The 25,035-nt window shown below is 43.8% G+C and overlaps 1 protein-coding gene across 1 annotated transcript in view; it reads right to left on the reverse strand.

Moving 5' to 3' along the window:
• Positions 1 to 19,337, reverse strand: part of LOC141116555 (torsin-1B-like) — a 149,956-nt gene extending 130,619 nt beyond the window's left edge. Inside the window, exons 1-3 of the mRNA XM_073608953.1 lie at positions 19,220 to 19,337; positions 19,103 to 19,117; positions 8,455 to 9,009 (exon numbers count right to left, since the gene is read on the reverse strand). Coding sequence (XP_073465054.1) covers positions 8,455 to 9,009; positions 19,103 to 19,117; positions 19,220 to 19,337 — 688 coding nt within the window. The remainder of the gene's footprint in view (positions 1 to 8,454; positions 9,010 to 19,102; positions 19,118 to 19,219) is intronic.
• Between the last annotated feature and the right edge of the window lie 5,698 nt (positions 19,338 to 25,035).

The following is a 25,035-nucleotide window of genomic DNA, read 5'->3' on the forward strand; positions in this document are numbered from 1 at the left end:
TATGAGTTGAAAAGGCAAATTGTTGCGTAGGGCTATCATGACCCCATTACCTTTCTTATGAGCGTTAGCAAAAAAGTATTGTGAAAACGACTTGTGCTGACATTTGGGGGGTTTATCATTATGAAAATGCGTTTTCTGTATGCATAATACCGGTATATCACTTTTTTTTGCAACAAAGCTTCTTTCCAGAGCATAGCTCATTTTTGGGGGCTGTTAAGCCCCTTAGCATTGATGGATGTGATTTTAATTGGCATAATAAGGGTGTAAAATGCTGTATAAAGACATGCTGTAACCATGAGTCATTGTATAGTTGAGGACATGTGGCCAGAGCCTGTGTACCATTGTGCAATAACTTATAAGACAGTGTACCCTGTACCATCTTGTACATACAGATGTAAACAGCAGAACAAACAACAAAACAAATAAAACAAACAAGAAAACAATTTGCCTAGGTGTGTGTGGCACACAACTCATCTGGGGTGCAGACATAAACCAGGATCAGTGTAATGTCTAGTAGGGGAATCATGCATTAGGAAAGTTCTGCATCACTCTAATTGCAAAACAGTAAAGAGGAGGGGGCTAGGAGAAAAAAAATTCAGGCACGTTCTACTGTTACCCAGTTAGAGGGAGTTCTGGAAGGAGAGTTGTTGCCTTGGTTTTGTGGAGATACATGAGGTGCTAGCCCCAATTATGTAGCGGTTTAAATCTTTTCTTAGGAGTGAGGACTGAAACTGATTAGGAGCTTAGTTGGAAATCCCCACAAATAGGAAATATTGTGTTCCCTGAAGTTCTTAGTGACAGGAGCAAAGTCCCGTCTTCTTTGAGCTGTATAGGCGGAAATATCTGTGAGGAGGGAAAGTTGTGCATATGGCTCAGAAAGTAATTCCAGGCAAGTGGCAGCTGACATTGTATGTGCTTTCACGTGGAAGAAATGGACTCTTGCCAGCATGTTCCTGGGGACCGAAGCAGGGAGGTGCTTGGGATTCAATCAATGATAAAATCCTGCGGGTTCTGATTTGGGAACAATTTTGTGAATAGTTGTTGGAAGTAGGGTATCAATTCACTTTGGTGACTGACTCAGGAATCCCTTTGAACTATATATTATTCCTCCTTGATCTGTCCTCAAGGTCAGCAATTTTTCTTCTTAAGCTGTTGGATTTCCTCTGCATGTGGGCAACCACTAATTCATTACGTGCCCTTTATTGTTTGGAGATCAGGAGGGTGAAGAAGCTGAGCGCTTCAAGATTTCTCTGGAGGAGAGGTGAACCTTCATGATGTCCAATTCAGTGTCAGAGGGAAGATCCTGGGAGTCCCAGGCAGTAGAGGATCAGTGAGGCTCCCTGAACAAGAGAATAAGAAAACACTGCGCTCTAATAGCAAAAATAAAATATATGTGAGCCAGCAGCTGCATACATTGTGACAAACAATAACTGGTAAATGGGAAAAAAATGCAGCGCTAAGAAGTAATAGGAAGTTAGGGTGTAGTGAAACAATTAAGTAAGAGATGCTGTACTGAACAGTAAAGCATATGTGCAAAAACCATAAGTGAAATGAAATGAACAAACACAGTATAAAGTGTCCACATATGGTAAATGGATGATTCCAAACTCAAATTATTAAGAGGAACTGGTATGGACCAAAAAATGATGTGAAACTAGAAAATAAAGTCAATGGTGCACGGTGTGGATCTGTGACTGTGAGTCAACAACGGGGTACAGAACTTCCGTAGCTGTAAACCAACATCTCGATATGGGGCATCAGAATGAAAACATCAGGAAGTAAGATAAGATGGGTACTCTTACCAGATGACGTGGACTCCACTGTCATATGACATGGAGTCAATGGTGCATGGAGCCAAACCTAGGCTGGAAAACGATATCCGGAACGGTGGAACCTCTGTCTCACTTCTCGACTTCTCTGGTGAGGTGAAGAAACATCAGGAAGGGCCGCCAACTGGATATCAGCCAATAGACCTCAAGGATGTGTTCCAAGGAGAAGCCGGGGACAGATTTGATCCAGACCCCGTGATGGAAGTAGGGCTACTGGAAGGCAGTTTCTTGCATCGGTATACTATGCAAATAAAAAATAAAAAGCTTCTGCATAGTGCAGGTAAACCAGGGATTTTTATTTCTAAAAATACCATACAAAAAATGGATAAAAGTGATCACAATTAAAATAAAATCTAAGCAGCGTAAGGAAGGGGAGATCGCCCGACGCGTTTCGACCAAGGGGGTCTTCAACAGGGGCATGAGCTTCTCCCTTCACGCTGCTCCTATATATAAATATCTAATCCAATAAGATAACCCCTATAGCCAATCACAGTGGAGCTACAAAGGTCAAGTAATCAGGAACTGGATCCTGTTGATCGCTAGACCAATCAGAATCATGAATAAAACAGCCGGTGAGTGTAGGACCCAATAGCGCAGTCTAATAGTGAGACTGATGCCTGGAGACCTCCCCACCGCATGGCAAACAATAGTAGACATCACTTCCTGGTAATGCATCACTTCCTGGTCAAACAATAGTGGACATCACTTCCTGGTAATGAATCACTTCCTGGTCATGTGATGTGGTGTGAAGGGGCGGTGTCCCGGCTCCCTGACCCAATCAACAACCACCAAAAGGTGCACAGGATGGGAGAGGGTAGTCACGGAAACCGAATCTCCTCAGCTCAAGTCCCGATCACATGATCGGATCTGGTGCTGTCACATGGCTAAAAACATCAATGTGAAAATCAACAATAATAATGGCAAACACTAGATGGCAGCACTAAAGTGAAATAGTGCTAGCAAGTGGTGATAAACCAAAACAGAAAATAAACATTACTGAACAATACTAAGCAGCATTACCTAAATCGGACACAAGATGTCCCAAATAGATCTATACCAGTACATACAAAATATACATAGCAATGAAAGAAAAAATTATAAAAATATTAACATGGCTGTTAGGTAATCTATTACAAATAATCAATATATTGAATTGAATAAATAATAAATGTAATTTCCCAATATAAGATTGGAAAATTAGAAAATAAAAACATGGAACAAATTGGTATTGTAAGGAAAAGAAATGAATGAAAAAAGACACTAATAGCGCAATAATGAATCAACAAAAAAAAAAAAAAAAAGGGGGGGGGGGGGGGGGGGCAAATGGAACACCCATACCTAAAAGGGACATAAAAAATGAACAAGCAGAAATGGAAAAATCGTACATGAAAAATACATGACTACTAGGCTCCCTGAACAGCAATCCGATGCCATCTTGATTGTTCCCACTCACAGACTAAAGGAAGAAGTCTGTGATCCTCCTGGGGTGGGTCTGCTTGTTTTTCTTGCAGGACATGCCATGCAGGTTTCCGAGGCAAAGTTCCACTACTCAGAGGAAACTTTAGAGCGCAGATGCTACTGTAAGTTGCTAAATTTGCAAACATTCCCGGCAGCAGCAAAACCAAGAACCCGGTGTATGCTGGTTTTCATTTATTATATCGCTGTTGTATCAACCTAACAAATATTTGTATGGTATAAAATGATATTTTTGTAATAAAGACAGTGCTTTTATACTTATTTGTGTTTTTTTTTTTTTTTTTTTTACTTTGATGCCTAAAAAATCCCACATGGGGTGGTAACAACTTTTGGATTGTAATTTATTTTTCAATACATTTTTATTAGTGCTTCAGAGAAACAACAGTACAAAATGTCATACATAGAACCAAAGAAAAAAGATAGACACAACATGGGCTCATTGAGTCATTGAGAATAACAAGAATTAAGATGTCTACAAAAAACTGACTCACATTTATCAGGTTTTTTAAAGTATATACCAGTGGTCTCCAAACTGTGGCCCAAGGGCCAAATGCAGCCCTTTGCTTGCTTTTATCCGGCCCTTGGGGTTATATTTTATCCTCTGACTCCAACATTGAGGCATGACCCTCCCCATTGACGCCAACGAAGGGGCACAATTCCTCCCAAAGACACCAACTATGGGGCACAGTTCCTCCCAATGACACTAACAATCTGGCACAGTTCCTCCCAGTGACACCAACAATGGGGCATGATTCTTCCCACCAAATGACACCAACAATGGGGCATAATTCCTCTGATTGACACCACAGATGGGGCATTGTTTACGCCCGCTGATATTGGGACATTTTCTACTTCCAATGGCCACAGTCTGGCCCCCCTAAAGTCTGAAGGACAGTAAACCGGCCCTTTGTTTAGAAAGTTTGGAGACCCCTGGTATATACTATTGTAAACAAAGAGAAAAAAAAACAAATAAGAGGGGCGTAAAGGTAAACAAAAAGAAAAGGAAAGTTTCCAGCACAAGGTTTCTATAAGGTAAAGCCATAAATACAGCTATTTGGTTGAATCAAATCATGTTATTGTATTCCAGTAGTGTCAAGCTTTTGGGCCTAGGTTGTCCATTAGAAGTCAAATATTTTGAGATTCTGGGAATTATGTGCTATAACCAGCTCATATAATTATAATGGGTGCTGATTCAGTATATGACTTCCTAAATGTTGAGAGTTGAGGTCACCTTCCATTTATTACTGATGACTAATCGGGATGCAAATAATATACAGTATGTGATACAATGATTCTAAATTTAACAGGGTCATTGTCTATATATATATGTTTAGTAGTGCTAGATGTGAAGAGGGTTTAGATAATATTCCAGTCATTTTAGAGATTATTGAAAATACAGCATTTCAAAAACTCACACTTTTACATTCTCAGAGAAGATGAAAGAGGTTGCCTGTCATTCCACATTGGCCCGAACAAAGTGCTGATTGATTAAGATATATTTTGGATAGTTTATAATTTTGAGGGCATTGCCTCAATGTTCAGTACAGTGTGTAGTTGCAAAGATATTAGTACCTGCCCTTTGCAAAGTGCCACGTGTGAGTTCCTTACCAAGATCTTTCTCCCAGTTAATTATAACAGCAGAATCCATGTTAATGGTATATATTTTTAAAACCAGGAGACACCCCTTCTTTGAAGAGGGCTTGGGTGGTTAGATAATTTTGGATTGTAATTTAGTTGGAGTTACTTAATCCTTCAAAACAGCACAAAATGTGTATTTCATTGTGAACTCTGAAGTCATGCTTTCATTGAAATTTAAAACTGAGCCTTATACTGCACTGGTATATTATCAATAATATTTTGCTAGAACAGATCAAAACATCTGGAAGCTGAAAACATTTTGAATATTTTCTAAAAATGAATTGACTTGCCATGTTTCCAGGCACAGACAACGGCACTATGTAAAGAACTAGATGTTTTGGGTTCAAAGCCCAGACATTCCTTTCACCTGGGACATGAAAAAGAAATACATTTTGGATACAGTGAAAAAAGTGAAATTTTCAGATGTGCAAGGTTGACAAGGGGAGAAAAGAAGGAAATGAATAGAATATACAAAAAATGATAATTTAAACACAAAATGGCAACGTTTTGTAGAAGTATATTCTGGTTGTTGTTATGGTCATTTGTCACTCTAGGGTAAAGTAATCTTATATATTTACTTAGAAAAAACTGAACACTTCCATTGTGAATTTAAAAGCTTTTGCATTAATAAAAGTAGCAATGGCAATAAATAAATCAAACACCGTATATCTCCACAGTGCCAGACTTAAATATTAAAGCTTAATTTTTTCTTTTTAAAATAACAAACATGTCCTACTTTCCTGCTCTGTGCAATGGTTTTGAACAGGGCAGACCCAATCCTCCTCTTCTCAGGTCCTATGCAGGCACTGCAGGCCCCTCCCTCCTAGTGCCTCCAAGCAGCTTGTTTTGGGACACCGAAGCAGGCTCACCCCTGAGCTGCCGCTTCGTGTGTCTCTTCACACACACAGCATGGCTCACTCTCCTCATTGGCTCACTAGCTGTGATTGACAGTAGGGAAAAGACCCAGGATATGTTCTGGTGTCACTTTGACTTTGGCTAGAAGTAACGAGTGCATAAAAATTGGTCTTTGGGTGTCGGTGGTGCCTTCCCACCGTAACCCTATAGAGGTACTCTTGATGAAATCAAGAATTAGCCTTGCTGTAAAAAATTGCAATGATATGTACCTGTCAAACAGGTGCTGAATAATTGGTCTTTGGGTGTTAATTGTGCCCATGAAACCTATACCAAAAACATTCTTCCAGATGAAATGATTGAACACCCTCAAAGCTAGGCAGCCTCGAAGTCCTGCAGAGATTCCACATCCCAAAAAGTCTTAATCAGTGACATCAGCATCAGGGGTTTCATAGCTGGTAATCCAGGACTGATTCATTTTTTATAAAAGTCAAACGGTCCATGGAGACTGTGGACAGACGCATTCTATGATCAGTAACGAAACCTCCTGCAGCACTGAATGCCCGTTCTGAAAGCACGCTGGATGCAGGGCAGTTCAACAACTCAATAGCATACTGGGCAAGTTCTGGCCAGTGGCCTATTCTCATGACCCAGTAAGTCAGTGGATCGTCAGCTGGAAACCTCTCCATCTCTGTTTTGGCCCCGAGGTAAGCATCCCATGTTATGCAGACGCTGCAGATGGGATGTGGAAGCTGACAGCCCTGGAAGGTGAGGACTAATAAAATTCTGACTTGCCTTATTTAGGCAGACACCTTCTCCAACGCTCCTCTCTTGACCAACAGAAGATTCAAAACTACGTTTACCATGACACTGTAACTTACTGGAGTCAGGAAAAAACATTCAATAAAATCCTCTTTAACGTGTCCTCAAGAGATTTTATCTTCTGCACCCCTTGTGGGGACGGGATGAGTTCTGAGACCTTCCCCTTATAACGGTGGTCAAGGAGGGTTGCCAACCAGTAATCATCCTTCTCCTTTATGTCACATATTCTTGGGTCCTTTCGCAGGCTTTGAAGCATGAGGTTGCCCATGCGCCTCAAATTTGCAGAGGCTTGAGAAGCAGGCTCCTCGGGGTCACTCAGGATGACAGCATCTGGAACCTCCTCCTCCCAGCCACGTACTACTCCCAATAGTCCTGGGATTGGAAAGCCATCGCTTACAGATTGACGCATGTCTTCCTCTTCTTGGAGGCCTATGAAAGTGCCAGAATCCTCCTTATTCTCCTCCTTATCCTCCTCCCCTCTCTCCTCCTGTGTGTTCTGTGACATAAGAATGTTGGTGTATGGATAAAGTGGACCTTGAGAGGAAAGGAAGTCCTCCTCTTTCACCTGCTGCTCTGCCTCCAGGGCCCTGTCCATAATGCTACACAGAGTCTGCTCCAGCAGGAACACAACAGGGATTGTGTCACTGACGCATGCACTGTCACTGTTCACCATCCTTGTGGCCTCCTCAAATGGTGACAATACAGTGCATGCATCCTTAATGATCAGCCATTGGCGTGGGGAAAAAAAGCCAAAGTGACCTGAGCCTGTTGTCATGCCGTACTGGCACAGGTACTCCTTGATGGCCCTCTGCTGCATGTATAGCCACTGCAGCATTCCCAAAGTTGAGTTCCACCTGGTGGGTATGTCGCAAATCAGGCGGTTTACGGGCAGGTGGATTTCCCGCTGAATTTCAGCCAACCAAGCACTGGCTGTGTATGACCATCTGAAATGGCTACAGACTCTTCTGGCCTGCTTTAGTACATCTTGCAACCCTGGGTACGTACTTAGGAAATGCTGCAACACCAGTTACCCAGTGTGCTGTGAACTAAATATATCGTCCCTGCCCATGCTTGCTGGACCCCATGTCAGCAGTAAGGTGGATTTTACGGTTGACTGCCTTGCCCAACCATGCCAGAACATTCCCTTTCACGTGATGGTAGAGAGATGGAACAGCCTTACGTGAAAAGTAGTAGTGACTGGGAACCTGCAATTGTGGTACAGCAAATTGTGCAAATTCACGGAAGGGGGCAGAGTCCATCAGGCTGAATGGCAGAAGTTATAGGGCCAACAGTTTTGACAAGCTTGCATTCAGACGCTGGGCATGTGGCAGGGACTTTATTTTTTTTTCTGCTGCAGCAGATTGGGTAGAGAAATTTTCCGGCTACAGTCTACAGCTGGTGGTGTGCTGCTGGCAGATGTGCTGCTAGGACCTGGGACACCCTGTGCTAAACCATCATCCCTGTCAGTGGAGGCTGCTGAAAGGTAATTACTCAGTATCGCAGGGGCAGACTGAAGTAAGGAGGAGGAGGGACAGATTTGCACCCCTTTTGTGTGGCTTTTAGGTGCTCTTGCCAATGGGCTGAGTGGTTGGACGTTAAATGCCTTGTTAAGCATGTGGTACCCAAATGGTTGGTGTTTTTTGCTGCGTTTGATGTGCCTGAGACACAGTTTGCAGATAGCAACAGTGCGATCTGCTACAGGTGTGCTGAAAAAGGCCCAGACAGCTGAGCTTTTGAGAGTGGGCCAGGAGATAACAGCTGCGGAATATGATAGAATAGGATGGCATCTCTCTACTCTTTCTTGATGTTGGCCTCCTTGGGGGTTGTGCTGCCTCACCTTCAGTTGCCTCCTCTGCTCTATCTGGCATCCACGTCACATCAGTGACCTCATCATCATCTCCATCTCCTCCATCTTCATCATTACCTAGAACATAGAAGTCAATCAAATTCTTGTCAATCAGGCTGCTGTGCCAAAAGCCACTATCTTTGTTGTTTAATAATTCGACAGAAAGCACAGACTCCAGATCCTGCAGCTCTAGATCCTCTCTCCTCTTTCCAGATCCCAGCACCACTCTGTTGATAACATCGCCTCCTGCATTGCTGAGGAAAAGGGAGATAGCTTTACGGCACGACACACCATCTAACTGCTCGTAATAGTCCAGGAACGGCTTGATTGTGTCAATAAGTCCTTGATGCAACTTGTCCATGTCGTCAAATATGAATATGGATATGGATCGAGGACAGTTGGTGACTTTTCCACGAATCCATGACTGTATTTGATCCTTGTACAGATGAATTAAGTTGTTGTGTGGGAAATGCATAGTTGACACGAAAAGATGGACATATTTGCTGCTCATCCCCTTCTCATGAATGTTCTCTGTAATTATGCGTGCTCAGTCTGAGGCTGTGGGACTGGTATAAGTGGTGAGTTAAAAACCAGAGGGAGAGTGAACAAGTCTTGCTTTTTGTTTGTTGGTTTGGATTTTTGGGGCTTTTCCTTTTAGTTTTTCAATCACCTTTTTCTGTCACTTTTTAAATAGCTTTTTTTTTTTTTTTCTCTGGTTCCTTCAGGCTATCAATTAAGGGGGGTGGTTAATTGCTCACAGGTGCCTATATAACTGTGTGTAGAACTCATTCTGAGCGTGCTCAGTCTGAGGCTGTGGAACTCTGTCCAAGTGGAACTGGTATAAGTGGTGAGTTAAAAACCAGAGTTTAAAACAGGAGGTTATAACAGGGGTCATAGTACCTGTGTAGTGTGAGTACCTGAGTGTTTTCTGAGTAGTGTGTGTGGATCGTTAGTACTTGTGTATTGTGTACTGTATACTTGAGTATTGCGAGTGCACGTAGGTCTGCGACTGTTCTGCGATTGCATGTAGGTCTGTGAGTACCTGGGTATTGTCTTGTTGTGTACCTGTGTATTGTCTTGAGTATTAGTGCCAGGAAGCTAGCTAATTTGGACAGGGTAAAATCCCCAATCCTCACTAAATTTAATAGGTACGATGCCCAGCGGGTGTGGAGAGGCGACTCTTTGTACATCTTGCCGCATGTATGCGTTCCTTGATCATCCGATCGAGGGCGAATACTGCTGTGCAAAATGTAAGCACATTGTTTCCCTGGAAGCCCAGGTTCTGAATCTGGGGAAGCAACTGTCAGCACTGAGAAGTCCCTCCATACTAAAGGAGAGCCAGAAATGTACACGGCAGGTGCCAGCAGGGGCCAGCACAGAGGCGGGTGGAGACAAAGAGGTGCAGGCACTAGCAAAGAGTAGATGGGTGACAGTCAGGAGGGGTAGAGGGGGAAGTGCCAGGGAGGCCGATCCAGGACTGGAGCATCCCAATAAGTACGCTCCATTGAGTGACATTGGTGAAACTAGTCAGGGACCAGCACTGCTGGAGCTGAGGGACTCTCCTAGCTGCCAGGGGAAGAACTCCTCCAGTGAGAGTGGGGGGGCAGCAAAGGGAAAGGAAAGACAGATTCTAGTGGTAGGGGACTCAATTCTTAGAAGGACAGAGAGAGCAATCTGTAACCAAGACCTGAAGCGCCGAACAGTATGTTGTCTACCGGGCGCTCGGGTTCGGCACATCACGGATCTTGTGGACAGATTACTGGGAGGGGCTGGGGAAGACCCAGCTGTCATGGTGCACGTTGGCACCAATGACAAAGTCAGAGGCAGATGGAGTGTCCTAAAGAACGATTTTAGGGACTTAGGAGCTAAATTGAGGAAAAGGAACTCCAAGGTAGTATTCTTAGGTATACTACCGGTACATCGAGCCACACCAGAAAGGCAGAGGGAGATTAGGGAAGTAAACAAGTGGCTGAAGAGCTAGTGTAGTAAGGAGGGGTTTGGGTTCCTGGAGGACTGGGCCAACTTCTCAGTCGGTAACCGGTACTATAGAAGGGACGGACTGCACCTAAATGAGGAGGGTGCAGATCTGCTGGGAAGGAAGATGGGCAAAAAGTTAGAGGGGTTTTTAAACTAGGCGATGGGGGGGAGGGTCCAGAGACAGAGATAGCCAGCGCCGAAGATATTCCAGAGGGTAGTATTGGGGGCATTAGTGGTAGGTTAACCAAAGCACAAAAACACAAGGTGAGTATAGTAGCAAGTCCTAGTTGCAATCTCGAAACCCAATACGAGGACAATATGCGACCGGTCTAAACTATGTGGCATGTTCACCAATGCCAGGAGCCTGGCGGACAAGATGGGTGAACTAGAGATACTGTTGTACAAGGAGGATTTGGATTTTGTGAGAATTTCAGAGATCTGGTTCAACAGCTCTCATGATTGGCTGGCAAACATTCAAGGGTATACCCTATACCGCAAGGATAGAGAGGGTAAAAAAGGGGGAGGGGTATGCCTATATATCAAGAATAATGTACAAGCGAATGTGAGAGATGACATCACTGAGGGAGCTAGAGAGGAGGTGGAATCCTTATGGGTAGAGCTCCAAAGGGATGAAGCTAAAGGGAAAATAATACTGGGAGTATGCTATAGTCCCCCTAACCTGAGGGAGGACGTGGAGACGGATCTCCTATCACAAATTGGATTAGCAGCAAGGATGGGAAGTGTTATCATAATGGGGGATTTTAATTATCCAGACATAGACTGGGCGGAGGGAACCGCGCATTTATTTAAGGCTCGCCAGTTCCTTAATGTCTTGCAGGACAATTTTATGGGTCAGATGGTAGGCGCACCAACTAGAAATAAAACATTACTGGATCTACTGATTACCAACAATACAGACCTGATCACGGATGTGGAAATACGGTGCAATTTAGGTAACAGCGATCACAGGTCAATTAGTTTCAGTATAAATCACACAAATAGGAAACATAAAGGGAACACAAAGACACTGAATTTCAAAAGAGCCAACTTCCCTAAACTACAAACCTTGCTAAAAGGCATAAATTGGGATAAAATATTAGGAACAAAGAATACGGAGGAGAGATGGGTTTGCTTTAAGAGCATATTAAATAAGGGCATTAGCAAATGTATCCCATTGGGTAATACATTTAAAAGAGCAAACAAAAATCCTGGATGGCTTAACTCCAATGTAAAAATGCATATAAAAGCAAAGGAGAAGGCCTTCAAAAAACACAAGGTTGAGGGATCATCCTCCGCATTCAGACTTTATAAAGAATGCAACAAGAAATGTAAGGGTGCAATTAGGACGGCTAAGATAGAACATGAAAGACACATAGCGGAAGAGAGCAAAAAAAATCCCAAGAAATTCTTTAAGTATGTAAACAGTAAAAAAGGGAGGACAGACCATATTGGCCCCATAAAGAATGAGGAAGGACATCTGGTTACAAAGGATGGGGAGATGGCGAAGGTATTGAATTTATTCTTCTCCTCAGTCTTCACGAGTGAATCGGGGGGCTTCAGTAACCAAAACTGCAGTGTTTATCCTCATGACACAACACAGGAAGCACCTACATGGTTAACAGAGGACAGAATTAAAATTAGACTTGAGAAACTTAACATTAATAAATCACCGGGACCAGATGGCTTGCATCCGAGGGTACTTAGGGAACTCAGTCAAGTGATTGCCAGACCGTTGTTCCTAATTTTTACAGACAGTCTATTGACTGGAATGGTACCAGCTGATTGGAGAAAAGCCAATGTAGCACCAATATTTAAAAAGGGCCCAAAATACATCCCTGGGAATTACAGACCAGTTAGCCTAACATCAATAGTATGTAAACTCTTGGAGGGGATGATAAGAGACTATATACAGGATTTTAGTAATAAGAACGATATCATTAGCAGTAATCAGCATGGATTCATGAAGAATCGTTCTTGCCAAACCAATCTATTAACCTTCTATGAGGAGGTGAGTTGCCATCTAGATAAAGGAAGGCCTGTAGACGTGGTGTATCTGGATTTTGCAAAAGCATTTGACACAGTTCCCCATAAACGTTTACTGTACAAAATAAGGTCAGTTGGCATGGACCATAGGGTGAGTACATGGATTGAAAACAGGCTACAAGGGCGAGTTCAGAGGGTGGTGATAAATGGGGAGTACTCGGAATGGTCAGGGGTGGGTAGCGGGGTTCCCCAGGGTTCTGTGCTGGGACCAATCCTATTTAATTTGTTTATAAATGACCTGGAGGATGGGATAAACAGTTCAATCTCTGTATTTGCAGACGATACTAAGCTAAGCAGGGCAATAACTTCTCCGCAGGATGTGGAAACCTTGCAAAAAGACCTAAACAAATTAATGGGGTGGGCGACCACATGGCAAATGAGGTTCAATGTAGAAAAATGTAAAATAATGCATTTGGGTGGCAAAAATATGAATGCAATCTATACACTGGGGGGAGAACCTCTGGGGGAATCTAGGATGGAAAAGGACCTGGGGGTCCTAGTAGATGATAGGCTCAGCAATGGCATGCAATGCCAAGCTGCTGCTAATAAAGCAAACAGAATATTGGCATGCATTAAAAGGGGATCAACTCAAGAGATAAGACGATATTCTCCCACTCTACAAGGCTCTGGTCCGGCCGCACCTGGAGTATGCTGTCCAGTTCTGGGCACCAGTCCTCAGGAAGGATGTACTAGAAATGGAGCGAGTACAAAGAAGGGCAACAAAGCTAATAAAGGGTCTGGAGGATCTTAGTTATGAGGAAAGGTTGCAAGCACTGAACTTATTCTCTCTGGAGAAGAGACGCTTGAGAGGGGATATGATTTCAATTTACAAATACTGTACTGGTGACCCCACAATAGGAATAAAACTTTTTTGCAGAAGAGAGTTTAATAAGACTCGTGGCCACTCATTACAATTAGAAGAAAAGAGGTTTAACCTTAAACTACGTAGAGGGTTCTTTACTGTAAGAGCGGCAAGGATGTGGAATTCCCTTCCACAGGTGGTGGTCTCAGCGGGGAGCATTGATAGCTTCAAGAAACTATTAGATAATCACCTGAATGACCACAACATACAGGGATATACAATGTAATACTGACACATAATCACACACATAGGTTGGACTTGATGGACTTGTGTCTTTTTTCAACCTCACCTATAATGTAACTATGTAAGTATGTAATTACCACTGGAGACAACTTGGCAATACACTGCGGCTTGGGGAACATGAATGCCAATTTGTCTACCAGTGTTCCTCCCTCTCTCTAGGCTCATGTTCCTGTCATCCTCAACCTCAGAAACAACATCTGAATCCAGTAATAGCTGGGTATCATCAAGGAGCAAGTGGCTAATGCCAAATAACTGTTGGGGCTATGGCAGGAATAGATGTGGACAAGGAGGCAGGTTTATCCACTCTGGCAACTGCAGGGGACTGCACACTTGTCTCTGCTTACGTGACAGAGGATGAGGAGGATGAGGAAGGTTTAGTAAGCCAGTCCACCACCTCCTCTGCATGCTGCGGCTGGATAGCATGGGCAAACTCACTAAACAGAGGAATTGATGCCCTGCCTGAGGACTGACCACCATGTCCACCTTTGCCTGTGGCCCCCTTACACATTTGTTGCTGGCCCCCTTACAGAGCCAAGGGAACGTCTGCCTCTCCTTGTTGTCCTCGCAGACATTATTGGGAGGGAGGGGGGTTCTTATAAGCAAATGTAAAGAAGAAGTTGAAATCTGTACGTAGATGCACTTTAATCAATGTAAAGAGGTGATTGGTGCACTTTAATTTGAGTACTCACACTACACAGACACACTCCATGGATACACTATAATATACTGCAATACGATGCGCAAAACAGGCAGTGATGCACAGAACTATAAGGCGTTAAACTGGCAGTAATGCACATAAAACAATATGGCGTTAAGCTGGCAGTAACGGACACAAAACTATATGGAGCTAAACTGATATGGCGTTAAACTGGCAGTAACGCACACAGAAGTAAATGGCATCAAAGTGGCAGTAGCGCAATCAAATAGACGGTGTTCAACCATCACTACACTGACGCTATCTGAACTGTCCCTACTCTAGGTATACACTAATGTCAAGATTACTGAAACGGTCTCACTACACTACACTGAAACTATATGAGTTGTCCCTACCTTACACTAATGTATGTATGAATGACACGGCCTCACTACACTACAGTGAAACTATCGGAGCTGTCCCTACTCAAGCTGCACACTATGCAAAGCTGAATGATGGCCCTCCTCACTACACTCACACTATCCCTAGACTTGACACTAAACTAATATTCTACACTGACAATTGAAGCAAAATAGCACAGTATAGCACACTAACTAACTAATAGCACTGAATAGAGCCCTGTTCTATCTCTCTTCACACCAAAATCACACTGAAAATGAAAGAATACTTTTATACTGTGGGGCGGGAATGAGCCATAATTGGATAAAATCATGATGACAGTGTCCAATTATGACTCTGACAGTGCTCTGTGCCCTGATTGGCTGAAGCTTTCACTGTTCAGCCAATCAGGGCTTGCAATGCACTGTTCAGTGCCACAATGCATTGTGGTAGTTTTGGGGGGGCCGAACAAACGGTCAAACGACCCGTTTGTTCGGTTGTTCACCGAACGCTTGAACAACGAAAGTTTGGCCCAAACTTATGCTCGAACCTGACTATTCGCCCATCCCTACTAGTCAGTCACCCCCATACTTAAAAATCCCTCACTAGACCTTGCCAATCTTAACGACCTACGCCCCATCTCCTTGATCCCTTTTTTATTCAAACTCCTGGATCCTATTCTACAACCGACTGAGCGACCACCTCCCCGAGAATTACCTTCTTTATCCCCTTCAGTCTGGATTCCGCCCTCAACACTCCGTGGAAACCGCTCTCCTAAAACTCACAAACAATCTGCTAACAGCTAAATCCAATGGACACTATTCTGTACTCCTACTCATGGACTTTTGACATAGTGGACCATCCCCTCTTCCTCAAAAAACTCTATGCCTTTGGTCTCTGTGACTGTACTCTTCGCTGGTTCTCATCCTACTTATCCAACCACATTTTTAGCATTACTTACAATTCTACTCTCTCCCCTCCTCTCCCTTTCTCTGTCAGGGTCCCCCAAAGTTTTGTCCTTGAACCTCTCTTATTCTCCATCTACACCTCCTCCCTGGGTCCGCTGATAATATTCCATCTTCCATGGCTTCCAATACCATTTTTACACTGACTACACCCAAATCTTTCTCTCTACCCCTTAGCCCACTCATTTAGTCTCCTCACGTATCACTAATTTACTAACAGACATATCAACCTGGATGTCATACCACTTCCTCAAACTTAATCTATCCAAAATGGAGCTCATCGTTTTTCCTCCCTCATGTGTCTCTTCCCCTGATTTCTCAGTCAAGATTGATCACTTCTATTAACCCATCCCCATATACCAGGGTTCTAGGTGTAATTCTGGACTCTGAACTATCCTTTCAGGCCCCACATCCAATCACTGCCCAAATCCTGCCGCCTCAACCTCCGGAACATCTCCAGAACACGCCCCTTCCTAATAAATAACACCACAAAGCTCCTAGTTCACTCCTTGGTATTCTTCCGCCTCGACTACTGCAACTCCCTCCTCACAGGATTACCTTTGCATAGGCTATCCCCCCTTCAGTCATTCATGAATGCTGCTGCCAGACTCATCCATCGTACCAACCGTTCAGTGTCTGCTACCCCTCTCTGTCAATACCTCCACCGACTTCCAACAACTTACAAAGCCATCCACAACTTGGCCCCCAGCTACATTACTAACTTTGTCTCAAAATACCAACCAAATCATTCTCTTTGTTCCTCCCAAGACCTCCTGCTCTCTAGTATCCTTGTCTAGTATCCTCCTCCCATGCTAGCCTCCAGGACTTTTCCCCAGCCTCTCCTATCCTATGGAACTCCCCACCCCAGTCTGTCCGACTAGCTCCTACTCTGTTTGCCTGTAGGTCAGTGGTTCTCAACCTAGGAGTCGGGACTCCCTTGGGGGTCGAATGATGATTTTCCAGGGGCCACCGAATCCTGGGCTGTTTCCGAAGCCCGCACCGCTCTCCCAGCCTTTTTGTGGCTGCCCAGCAGGGTTGTCCCTGGAGCCTGTGGCCACCCAGCTGGGCTGTTCCTGGAGCCTGCAGGTGTCTTGCGTTGTGTGTTGACAACCCACGCTGTGAAAATAATTTTACTGTTAGGGGTCCCCACAACTTGGGAAATTTTATCAAGGGGTCACGGCACTAGAAAGGTTGAGAACCACTGCTTTAGGTGATCCCTGAAAAACCCTTCCCTTCGGAGAATCCTATTCTGTCCCTACCTAACAACTTTACTTTTATTTTCTCCATCAGATCATCCCCCACAGTTATTACCTTTTGTATCACTTGACCCTCATTTCTAGATTGTAAGCTCTAACAAACAGGGCCCTCTGATTCCTCCTGTATTGAATTGTATTGTCTGCCCTCATGTTGTAAAGCAATGACCGTTGCATTGCTAAAGAAGCTGAGGGTAAAGGCGATGGACTGGCCAAGCATGTCTCCAGACCTAAACCCTGTTGAGCATCTGTGGGGCATCCTCAAAAGGAAGGCGGAAGAGCGCAAGGTCTCTAACATCCACCAACTCCTTCTTCATGGAGAAGTGGAAGAGAACTCCAGTGGCAACCTGTGAGGCTCTGGTGAACTCCAGGCCCAAGAGGGTTAAGGCAGTGTTGGAAAATAATGGTGGCCACACAAAATATTGACACTTTGGGCCCAATTTGGACATTTTCACTTAGGGGTGTACTCACTTTTATTGCCAGCAGTTTAGACATTACACAAGTGTGTTGCGTTATTTTGAGGGGACAGCAAATTTACACTTTTATACAAGCTGTACACTCACTACTTTACATTGTAGCAAAGTGTAATTTCTTCAGTTTTGTCACATGAAAAGATATAATAAAATATTTACAAAAATGTGAGGGGTGTACTCACTTTTGTGAGATACTGTGTGTGTGTGTGTGTGTGTGTGTGTGTGTGTTTGTATGTGTATATATATAAGTGTGTATATATATATATATATATATATATATATATATATATATATATATATATGTATATATATATATATATATATATATATATATATAGTTACATAGTAGGTGAGGTCGAAAAAAGACACAAGTCCACCAAGTCCAACCTATGTGTGTGATTATATGTCAATATTACCTTGTATATCCCTGTATGTTGTGGTCCTTCAGGTGCTTATCTAGAAGTTTCTTGAAACTATAGATGCTCCCCGCTGAGACCACTGCCTGTGGAAGGGAATTCCACATCCTTGCCACTCTTATGCCCCATACACACGGTCAAACATTCCGACAACAAAATCCATGGATTTTTTCCGACGGATGTTGGCTCAAACTTGTCTTGCATACACACGGTCACACAAAGTTGTCAAAAAATCCAATCGTTCTGAACGCGGTGACGTAAAACACGTACGTTGGGACTATAAACGGGGCCGTAGCCAATAGCTTTCATCTCAATTTATTCTGAGAATGCGTGGCACTTTGTGCGTCAGATTTGTGTACACACGATTGGATTTTGTTGTCGGAAAATTTTATAGCAAGCTCTCAAACTGTGTGTCAGAAATTCCTATGGAAAATGTGTGATGGAGCCTACACACGGTTGGAATTTCCGACAACAAGGTCCTAGCACACATTTTCCATCGGAAAATCCTATCATGTGTATCTAATTTCTTGGGGCCCGAAAATGCCAAGACAGTAAAAATATCCCCCAAATGGCCCTTTTTTGGAAAGTAGACAGTCAAAGGTATTTAGTCATTAATATTTTTTTTTTAATTTCTTCAAATTTTTTTTTAATTTCTTTTTTTTTACATAAAGTGACCAAACCAATACAGTGTTACCATAGTAACACTTTACTTCTCTGGCGAGGTGATAAGGATATATATATATTTTTTTTTTTTACACACTATGATTGCTTATAACTGTGAATTTTACAGTTGTTATAAGCAACCATTTGTTCTGAATGAAAACTATTCATTCAGTGTTTACTATTGTGATTAACTGTGATTGGCCACAGCTAATCACATGGTATGGATGGGCTGTGATTGGCCCTGACTGTACAATGTGATCACTGTGACTAATCACAGAGCTCATCACAATAGTCCACATGAATGGCATGTAACAAAGTCATTCACTGTATACAATTTTCGTGTGATCTGCTGTGATTGGCCACAGCAATCACATGGCTGGCTGGTACTGTGACCTGTCATTGGCTGTGTCTGGTGGACACAGCGAGTGAGAGATCACGCCAGAGAGTGGCACGTGTGAGATGCGATCCTGGGAGGACGTCGCATGACGTTCTCCCAGGATAATGGTGCTCCCGCCCAGCCATTATATTACCATAGGTCGGATGGGAAGGGGTTGCTAACCATTGCTGAATGTCATGTATGTAACAAAATGCTGTGCATTTTAAAAAATAGGGGGTTTTGGGGAGGGTTTTTATCTTTTTATATTCTTTGTTACATCTTAATCTCGCCAATAACATGAAGTATATATGTGCCTGCAGGAATAGTGGGCTTACCTCCATCAGGAATATCTAAAAAGACAAACAAATTAATATCCTACATATTACTAGCCGCCAGAAGACTTATCCCGTTATTCTGGTTATCCAATACCCCTCCCCCACGGTCCAGATTACTACTCTTGGTGGCTGAGATTCGGACAATGGAGTTTTTGACAGCCTCGGTACACGATTGTGTCTCCAAATTCACTGAAATATGGGAACCGTGGGATCTTTCGGAATACGGGACCCCCATGTCGCCAGGTTCACCCTAATCTTAAGTTAATCCTATACTACCTGTGTATATGACCTGAACTGATCTCAAGGGTCCAGACTCCCTCCAATATTTTGCTTATTATACACACCATAGGGAATTGACCTAATGTATTTATGTGTTTTGTTACTGTGAACACTTTTTGTCACCTATATCTGTTACTTTATACTTTGTTTTTCATTTTTCTATTATGATTGCTGTATGATGCATATGCATTGATAATGTAATGCTCGTTTGTTACAACTTTGTACTTAATTTTTGAAAATCAATAAAAATACAATTATAAAAAAAAGGAATAGTGGGCTTTAACCCCTTTAAGAGGTTTCAGATACCGGAAGGCGGGGTTTATGATCATGTGACTGCCGTGATTGGCTGTCACAGCAATCACATGCTCGGATAACTCCCAATCGCAAGAAGCAATCAGGGATACCACTGAAATATGCATAGGTAATGTGCATCACTACAGAAGCTTATAGTTTCATATGGGAGAGCATGCAATGAAGTGGACATAGGTGTTCACAGCCTATTGCATTAGGGTGTGCACCCCAAAGCTCAAACACACAGGCATGTATGTGTGCGTGTGAGTCTGTATGTGTATATATACACACACAGACACACACGTCATATTGTCAAAAGTATTGGAATGCCTGCCTTTACACGCACATGAACTTTAATGGCATCCCAGTCTTAGTCCGTAGGGTTCAGTGTTGCTAACCGCCCGATAATTTACGGGCAGCCCGTAAATTTCAGCCAATTTTCGGGCTGCCTGTAAAAAATATGGCTGCAGGCTGACAATTATAATGCACATGTGCCATTCTGAAGCCCGCCGGGCTCGTACACACTCTGCCTTTTTCGGCCAGGAGGGTGCATGCGCAGTGAGTAAGTGATGTAATGGCTCTGCCCGGCGCCATTTTTGAATGGACGGCGCGTCTCGGCATTGCATCGGTAGAGCGGCAGGAGACCGAACCCCGGCCCATCGCTGCGTTGCACTATGGCTGAGGAGCTTGTTTGGAGTCAGGGATTCCCACCACAGCACTGTGCCCCTGCCTGCACCATCCATCCTTAGCTGCTGGGCTCTGGACTGGAGACTCCCACCACCGTACCTCTGGCCTGCATCCATCAATTCATTCCTTGGCTGGCTGCTATCTATTGTGATGCCCACAGGCAGCAGTTATCAGGCCAGAATGGCAGTGGTTAGATGTTCACAATCTCTGTCTTGCTATCTCCTGTATCCTGTCAGCATCCTCTCACCACCTCTGTACCATGTATGTCCTAAAAGTGCAGCGCTAAATAAAATTACCATGTGCAAAACACCATATATGACATAGTGCAAAACCTTTGAAGTGAACAGAGAATCCAAACAAAATATTATTCAATTCAAAAATGTCCTTATGATAGATGGATCCTGATGGCGCAGTGCTCGGACATTCACCATTGTGACACCTTCACCATAAATCAGATGAGGGCTTGCCAGACCACCTGTGATCTTCCTTACCCAGGAAGATCATTCAGCGCTTATTGGGATCTCTGATCCTCAGATGGAAATCCGGAAATGTTCCCCCGCCAGTCTCACTGTGTTATCAGGCAGCAGTTATCAGGCAAGAATAGCAGGTTAAATGTTCACAATCTCTGTCTTATCTCCTGTATCCTGTCAGCATCCTCTGACCACCTCTGTACCATGTCCGCATCCTCGGACAACCTCTGTACCATGTCCACATCCTCTGACCACCTCTGTACCATGTCCGCATCCTCTGACCACTTCTGTATCATATCTGCAACCTCTGACCACCTCTGTACCATGTCTGCATCCTCTGACCCCCTCTGTACCATGTCCGCATTCTCTGACCACTTCTGTATCATATCCGCAACCTCTGACCACCTCTGTACCATGTCCACATCCTCTGACCACCTCTGTACCATGTCCGCATCCTCTGACCACCTTTGCACCATGTCTGCATCCTCTGACCACCTCTGTACCATGTCCGCATCCTCCGACCACCTCTGTACCATGTCCGCATCCTCTGACCACCTGTATCATGTCTGCATTCTCTGACCACTTCTGTAGCATGTACGCATCTTCTGACCACCTCTGTACCATATCTGCATACTCTGGCCACCTCCTGTATCCTGTCCGCATCCTCTGACCACCTCTGTACCATGTCCACAGTCCCTGACCACCTGCTGTATCATGTCTGCAGCCTCTAACCATCTCCTGTATCATGTTTGCAATATCTGACCATCTCTTGTCTTGTATCATGTCTGCAGTCTCTGAGGGGGAGCCTGGAGAGGCATCAAAAGTGAGAGTGCCGCTGGGATGGGGATCATGGGAGGAGAAAGCCATGTGTGGACTGTGGAGAGGAGACTATAGGATAAAACCAGAGCCACCAACCTTGAGCCGCCTGACTGAGCCCTGCACAGCGCACCTGAGAGGAGGTCAGTGACAACGCCACCAGGCCAGTCTGAGGGGGGGTTCACTGATGCAAGGGGGAGTGAATACAATAATGTAAGGGGGCAATGATATAAAGGTTCCCCCTTATATCAGTACCCCCCCCCCTTACGTTAGTGTATTCACTCTGCAGAAGGTGGACTCTGGTCACCAGAGTGCCTCCCACATCAGAGTTTGAGGTGTTCCCCTTTACATCACAGTCTGCAGGATTCCCCTTACGGTGCAAAGGGGATTTCTGCAGACCCTGATGTAAAGAGGAACTCTGATGTAAAAGGGAATGCAGTGGGCTCTGATAAAAGGTGGTCTCTGGTGACCAGAGCCCTTAGATCCAAGCTCCCCCTTAAATCATGATCTGCAGAATTCCCCTTTACGTCAGAGTTCACTTGCACTGTAAGGGGGAATCCTACACTCTGATGTAAAGGGGAACTCTGTGCTGGGTTATATTAATCTGACCTTCATGTAAATGGAGAAATATGGTTTTTGACTTTTGTTTAACTTAAACATATTGCTGATACCACTAGCTACATGTTTATAGTTTAAATATTGACATTTTCACTGTTAAGCACTAAAAACTGACATTTTAGGTACTTTTGCGGCGCCAGTAAAAAAATTGCCTGTCAGTAAATTTCATGATTTTTGCAGGTAAAAAGTTGGTGCTGTTTGTATATTTTGGCGTCCAGTAAATTGCTAATAAATTTCACTTCGGGGGGGGGGGGTGACACTGGCACTGGACCAAATCATTTTGTGGAGGGGGATTATAGTGTTATAGTGTGGGTTTTTTTTTTCAGGGGTTGGGCTTGGCCCCTTAATTCCAGTGAAGTGAACTCTTAAGGCATCAGCATACCAAGAGATTTTGGACAATTTCATGCTCCCAACTTTGTGGGAACAGTTTGGGGATGGCCCCTTCCTGTTCCAACATGACTGCACATCAGTGCTCAAAGCAAGGTCCATAAAGACATGGATTTAGCAGGAGTGGTGGAAAATTAACTTTGTGCAATAATTCACATTATAATACTAACTTAGACATATAAAATTAAGTTTAACAATCTAAAAAATAAAAATTCCAAAGTGCTATAATGGTGTGAACCTCCCAATTAAAAAGTTGTTGCACTTGAAGTTAATTTGTATTGCAATTATCTGTAGAGGGGTTTCCACCATCCCTGCTAAGTTTAAAAAAAAATGTATGTCTTATTCTCATTTTGATGTGTATTACATGTGAAAATCACATATCACTGAAATTATTGCACATGAAGTTAATCTGTATGGCAAATATATATAGGAGGGGTTTCCGCCATCCTTGCTAATTTTCATTTTTTATGTCTTGTTTTCAGTCTGATATGTATTTTATGTGAAGTCACATATCACAGAGACCGGTATTGTGGTAATATTGAAGTTTATTGAGATTTGCATACATTAGATGGTTCAACCATTATAGTTAAGTTATTAGTAAGTTAGCACCGCACTGTTTTTTTTTTTTTTTTTGTGGTGTGGGAACACGTAACAATGCTTAGCGGCAAGCCTTTTACTGACACTTTTTTATTATACCTCCAGTAGTTTATTGTAAATAGTAGTGTGGTGATGACCTACTACACTAAAGATCGGCATGTGGCATTAATAGGCATCAACAGATTTCAGTTCTGCCCCACCAGGCCGGCCCACCCATGGACATTGTGCCTGGCTGCTGAGTTCATCTCCCCATCCCCATCTCCCTATGACAGCACTGATGGGCACTGATTAGCAGCACTGATAGGCAGCATTGATGGACATTGGGCACTGATTGGCAGCACTGATGGGCACTGATGGGCACTGATTGGCAGCACTGATGTCCACTGATTGCCAGCACTGATTGGTACTGATTGGCAGCACTGATGTCCACTGACTGGCACTGATTAGCAGCACTGATGGGCACTGATTGCCAGCAATAATTGGCAGTGATAGACAGCACTGATTGGCACTGAGGGGAAGCCCTGGTTGGCATAACTGATTGGCACTGATAGGAAGCACTGATTGGCAGCACTGATTTGCACTGATAGGCAGCACTGATGTGTAGTGTAGGAATCAGATAGGTTAGTGTAGTGGTCAGTGTAGGAATCAGGTAGGTTAGTGTAGTGGTCAGTGTCGGAATCAGGTAGGGTAGTGTAATGGTCAGTGTAGGGATCAGGTAGATCAGTGTAGGAATCAGGTAGGTTAATGTAGTGGTCAGTGTAGGGATCAGGTAGGTCAGTGTAGTGGACAGTGCTGGGATCAGGTAGATCAGTGTAGGAATCAGGTAAGTTAGTGTGGTGGTCAGTATAGTGGTCAGTGCAGGAATCAGGTAGATTAGTGTAGTGGTCAGTGTAGGAATCAGGTAGGTTAGTGTAGTGGTCAGTGTAGCAATCTGGTAGGTCAGTGTAGTGGACAGTGTAGGGATCAGGTAGGTGTCAGGGCTGGGCTCAGCCCTTCCTTCTCTGAGCTGGCCGCTCAGCTGTCAGCTAATTGCCAACTCTCATCTCTCTCTACAGTTACTCAACTGTTGTTGATCCTGCTCGTCAGTCCTGCCTACTTAAGTTGTCCAGTCCAGAGGAGCTCTGCCTTCGCTTTGGTCACATGACAAGGAACTATCTCCTGCGTTCCTGTTTAAAGACAGGCTTTTCTGACATCCCTTCAGGCTACAGATCCTGCTTGCTGTTCCACTACGCTGATCCCTGACTCCTGGCTTACTGGTTACTGAACTTTGGCTATGTTTTGACTACATTTGTTCTTTTCACTTTTATTATTAAACAAGTGTGATTTAACTGTACTTCTGTCTCAGTCTGATTTCATGGTTTCTGACAGTAGGCGAAGGCCATGAATTCAAAAGATACAGTCAATCCACTTGTTATAATGTTGGTAATATTTTTTCCAGATTGGATGAGCAAGATCACTGCATGGATCAGTTTGCCATAGCGTTACAAACGCTCCTGAGTTGCACGGCTCACCTGGAATCTCCCACTGTGGCTGCTCCGGTACAACCTGAGTTGCAGGCCGTCCCTGCTGCTGCGCCAGTCCCTGTGCAGGCACCCGCCTCAAGTATTACCTCTATGAGAGGTATGTCTGGTTCCGCTCCGCTTCCCCAGCGATTTGGGTGTGATCCAGTTCAATGCAGAGTGTTTCTCAACCAGGTTGAGATATACTTTGAGATGCTGCTCCAGGCGTTTCCCACAGACAGAAGCACGACATTCCCGCATGCTCTGCTTCTGCTGCCAAGTGGCTCAT

The sequence above is a fragment of the Aquarana catesbeiana genome, linkage group LG13, assembly GCF_042186555.1.
Source record: "Aquarana catesbeiana isolate 2022-GZ linkage group LG13, ASM4218655v1, whole genome shotgun sequence".
Lineage (NCBI taxonomy): Eukaryota > Metazoa > Chordata > Amphibia > Anura > Ranidae > Aquarana > Aquarana catesbeiana.